This window comes from Trichechus manatus, unplaced genomic scaffold, assembly GCF_000243295.1.
Source record: "Trichechus manatus latirostris isolate Lorelei unplaced genomic scaffold, TriManLat1.0 scaffold00030, whole genome shotgun sequence".
Taxonomy (NCBI): domain Eukaryota; kingdom Metazoa; phylum Chordata; class Mammalia; order Sirenia; family Trichechidae; genus Trichechus; species Trichechus manatus.
The window spans coordinates 21417788-21422568 of record NW_004443966.1 but is presented as its reverse complement, the minus strand read 5'-3'; the positions used below and the strand labels follow the sequence as shown (position 1 = coordinate 21422568).

At 37.5% G+C, this 4781-nt stretch overlaps 1 protein-coding gene across 1 annotated transcript in view; it reads left to right on the top strand.

Moving 5' to 3' along the window:
• Positions 1-4284, top strand: part of HMG20A (high mobility group 20A) — a 27226-nt gene extending 22942 nt beyond the window's left edge. Inside the window, exons 5-7 of the mRNA XM_004374765.2 lie at positions 1777-1865; positions 2579-2794; positions 3486-4284. Coding sequence (XP_004374822.1) covers positions 1777-1865; positions 2579-2794; positions 3486-3622 — 442 coding nt within the window. The 3' untranslated portion in view covers positions 3623-4284. The remainder of the gene's footprint in view (positions 1-1776; positions 1866-2578; positions 2795-3485) is intronic.
• The last annotated feature ends 497 nt before the right edge of the window (positions 4285-4781 follow it).

Here is a 4781-nt window from a genome sequence, read left to right as displayed (position 1 = left end):
TACTGAGAATCATGGCCTAGTCAAGTTGACACACATTTTGGGGGGATGCAGTTTAATCCATAACCATCTAAATATGATCTACCCATATTTAAGCCTATGGCTAGGTACCTGATCTTGCATAAGCCTGGACAGATAAGTAGGAGACTAACAAGGTAGGATGATAAAGTCATAAGACTTTATCCTAAGTTATTTGTGGATTTATGCTTTGTCATGCCTTGTACATGTTGGGACTATGTGTCATAAATATTCTGTTTTCCTGCAGCAACTCAGTAACAGAATTAGTGTATATGGTAAGCTAGCAGAGTAGAAAGAAAAGCACTACAAAATGTGTTTAAGGTCCCTTCTGGAACCACCGTTTCTTACCCACGCATTAGAATCCCATTGATATCCACTAGGAGCTGGCTCAAGGTAGTGCTTTGTATTGCTCTGGGAAACTTTCTTTAGGAGGAAAACGATAGTGTAAATATTAACTGCTCTTTAAGTTTCCTCAGGTAAATACATAGTTTTTCAGACTTCCATCTTAGATGTTTGTCTTGGTCAACTGCCATTGGCAAGCAGTTCACACAAGCCTAGTCCCTTACAAGGCAGACACCAGTAAGAAAACAGGAACTTGGCCATCAGAATTCCCTCATAGGCTATTAACTGCTTAACTTTTCTGTTGGACACCAAATCATATTTGACTTTTCATTTAATGCCTGAAGTATTCAAAGATAAAAGACTAGTTGTGGCAAGAGTAGTAAAGATACATTCTATCTCTGACTTTAAACATGTTTTTATACAAATAATTTATAGGTCTTTTTTTTTTTTTAATAGTTCCTCATGTTGTAGAGGTTTTGAAATCTTCAGATTCCACTAGCTGTTTCTTCAGTACTCATTTCCCACAGTTGTCTTTACCATCTCGTATTATGCAAGATTTTGAAAACTGTTCCAAGAAGCTTATAATTTGTATTCATAATGCTTTCAATTTCAAATTCATTGAAGAAATGGCAGCCAATGCATTTTGAAAATATTGACTTTATACTTAAGGATCATTGTGGAATATATTTTGTAGTGGTTTTGTGAGACTGTTTTTAATGACTTATTGGTTAATTAATTATAGGCTTCGTTATTCTCTTCTATCTCACATAATCCCTGGCTTTCTCATTTTTAGAATCTGGTTATTTCTGGCTTCTTGGTTTTGTTTGTTTGCTTACTTGCTTACTTGCTTGTTTGGCTTTCCTGTGTTTGAAGAAAATCTAAAAGAGCCCCAAGGATGTGCTGCCTCTGGTAAATAAATAGAAGTACCAGTGGAATACCATTATTACTGCTCATGACTGGCAGAGGTCTGCTTAAAATTCTTACTGTCCACTCTACAGATTTAGATTGGGTAGTCAGAGAGCATTTTATATGCATAACCAGTAGATACAACTGGAAAAACACCTAGATATTCCCTTTCTCAATTCCCACTTCACCCACTTTCAGAACTGTAGACTGTTGACTCTTCAAAGCACAGAGCTAAGAAAGGACTTCCAGATTCTCCATTAGGGAAATTTGTGTAGGTTTGTTTTAATGTTTCGCATTGCACAGCAGTTGTACAACTGAGAGAACTGAAAATTTAACCTGTTTAAGCTCATGTAGAAGTTCGATTCCAGTGGAAAAGTGAATATGTTTCCTTTGCATCCTCACCTGGACTGATTCCTGCTCACCCTGCTGTTGCTCAAAGGAAGATGTGACCATTGTGCTTTCAAGCATTATTATTTGATTTTGCTTCTGCTTAAGAATTAACTGTTCTGTTACTTTTGATTCACAGAAAGAAGCAGAGGTAAAGGAACGATCTGTTTTTGACATCCCTATATTTACAGAAGAATTCCTGAACCACAGCAAAGGTGATTACTGAACATCTTTTTGTGTTCCTCAGGCCTGTGACAGGGGATTCAGTTCTCAGGAGGAATTTATTGTTCAGAGGCAGTGGTAGTGATACACCTCCTTAGAAATTATCTGGGAGACAAAATTAACTGCTTCTGTTTCACTCTATATTAAAGGTAGCTACTCAGACACCAGTGGAGAAAAGATACTTTGGTCTCTGGATCAAAGGGAATAAAAGTAAATCACTAATTGAATTGTTTTCAAACTTAGCCATGGAACCCTTTGTACAAATGAAAGCTTACTTGGGAGTCCAAAGTTTAAAATAAACGAAAGTTAATCCCATTGCAGTGAAGATGGGGAGCCACAGCTGTACTTAGCCAGTCTCTCAGGATCCCTCTGTGAAACCCCTCAGGCTTCTCAATGCACAGTTTTAAAATGCAAAACAAACAAACAAAAAATACTGCTTTCCTGCTTTAGGGGATTGCAGTTGTTCCTTACAGTCTTATATATAGAATATGACCAGCTTTAGGAAATTAAAATAGCTCTGGGGAGCCAGGAGTTTCATTACTGGGATTGCTATCTGGAATGCCATAATAAGAGTAGGGAGATGAGGTGGGTAGCTAAAGGCATTCTAATTAGAGGCAGCTGAGCAGAACTCCCATATAAAAATCATTGAGACTCCTGAGAGACTCTTTGTAGTGCTGTATGTTTTCTTTGGGGTGTACGTCCTCAGCCCGGGAAGCAGAGCTCCGTCAGCTTCGGAAGTCCAACATGGAGTTTGAAGAGAGGAATGCAGCCCTGCAAAAGCACGTGGAGAGCATGCGCACAGCAGTGGAGAAGCTGGAGGTGGATGTAATCCAGGAGCGGAGCCGCAACACAGTCCTACAGCAGCACTTGGAGACCCTGCGGCAGGTGTTGACCAGCAGCTTTGCCAGCATGCCCTTGCCTGGTAACGACATTTCAGTGGCCAGGGGTGGGGGCTAAAGGGGGGATACTGTTTATGATGGTATTGGCATGGTAAGGCTTAATATCCCTCAAGAGGAAAATCAATAAAATACGTTTTTTCCCTCAGAGTTTTCTGGGGGTCATGTAATAGAATCTGTATTGGCTAAAATCATCCAGAATTTCAGATTCTTTGGTCATTTACATTTACCCCATTTATATTTTAATACAATATACTTTCCTTTCTGTTGCACATAATTTAATATTCAGAACAATGAAAACTGAGTAATAAATCCTGAATAGAGCACTTTCTCTTATGTGTGTGTGTTTGCTTGCTTTGTATTTGTTATTGTTTTAATCAGAAGGAAAAGGAGAACAGACACTAGCATTTCTTATATACTCTTTCATGTTTGAGGGTATTCACAGCAGAAAACTGGGGAGTCTCTAACCTGTGTTTATTTTATGTAACTGCTCATATATACTGTACAGCAGTTATATAGCCCATCTGTTTATTTAAGAGTATATGGATTAATTTAATTTCTTTGAGGCCTGAAAGTCTCTCCTCTAAAATTTTAATCTTATTTGTGGAACAGACCACATTAGAGTCACAGTTTCTTTTGCTGTGAACTCACTTAACTGTTTTATGGTTGAACTGAATGGGGAATATTTTCTTACTCTCTCTTTTTATCTTACTTCAGGAAGTGGAGAAACACCTACAGTGGACACCATTGATTCATATATGAACAGACTGCACAGTATTATTTTAGCTAATCCCCAAGACAATGAAAACTTCATAGCTACAGTTCGAGAAGTTGTGAGCAGGCTTGATCGTTAGGGAATGGTGAGTGCTCGTTACTAAGATCCTGGAATTACATTGAGCAAATAAGTTGGAGACTTGATTAAGATTCCTGTTGCATGACTGCTAAATGTATTAAATAATGTTAGAAAACAGAATCAAGACAGTTTTTTCTCATACTTATCTCAGCATGATTTAATGGAAAGAGCATGATTTTTGTTGTTTAACCTGGGTTCTAGCTTTGTCACTTTTATTAGATGTATTCTTGAGCATTTATTTTCCAAAGGGTTTTTGAAGAGTGAATGAGAAGTTCAGAGGAAAGCATTCAAAACTGGCACTTAGAACAAAATAGGTATCACTTAATTGTTACCTTTCGATTTCTCTAGAAAATATTAATGATAATTTACAACAAATAGTTAGCAAGATAATGTGTATTATAAGTCTGGTAAGTAAGAAGCTTTTCGTTCACTGCGGAATATCACAGTGACTGTTGTATGTTAAATGTTAATGTGAACTAGACTTCCAGTGAAACAGTTAATGCCCTGGTTTAATAAATTAAAAAATAGCCAGATTAATATTGTATTATTCATAGTATTATTACATACTATTCATAGGAATATGTATTATGTCCTTTTAGAGGAGGAAAAAGTATATTTCCAGAAGGCATCTGCGCATGTAAATAAACATTTTGGTACTAGCAATCATTTCTTAAATGGAAGTGGTATTTTTTCACTCAGATTCCTAGAGATAGGATACTCTTTAGTATACCTTCCCACAGATTGATAGTCTTTTGGTCATATATCAGCTTGGTTTGGACTTAGAGTGATATGTATAAGAATACATGAAACCCATGATTCTTTGTCTAGTGAGGCAACATCTGCCAACAGAGACAAAGGCAGAAGTCTTTATTCTTCTTGGTCATGGTCTTGGATAGTAACTGTACAGGCAATTCATTATACTTTTAGCCTTAGCCGTGCTCTGTTAGGGAAAGGATTACTGTCCTTCTCGTGAGTAGCCAGATGGAGCGGACTATACTTCTAAGAGATGGCTGGACTCCCTGCAGAATAAAGAAGTGGCGTTACTGCTGCTGTTTATGAAGGGAACAGCTTGTAAATCTCAGTCTGGGATTTTCAGAGGCTCATCATCCTTCTCATTTTCACTCAGTGTTTTCAATTAGCACTCTTGTAGTCTTGAAAAG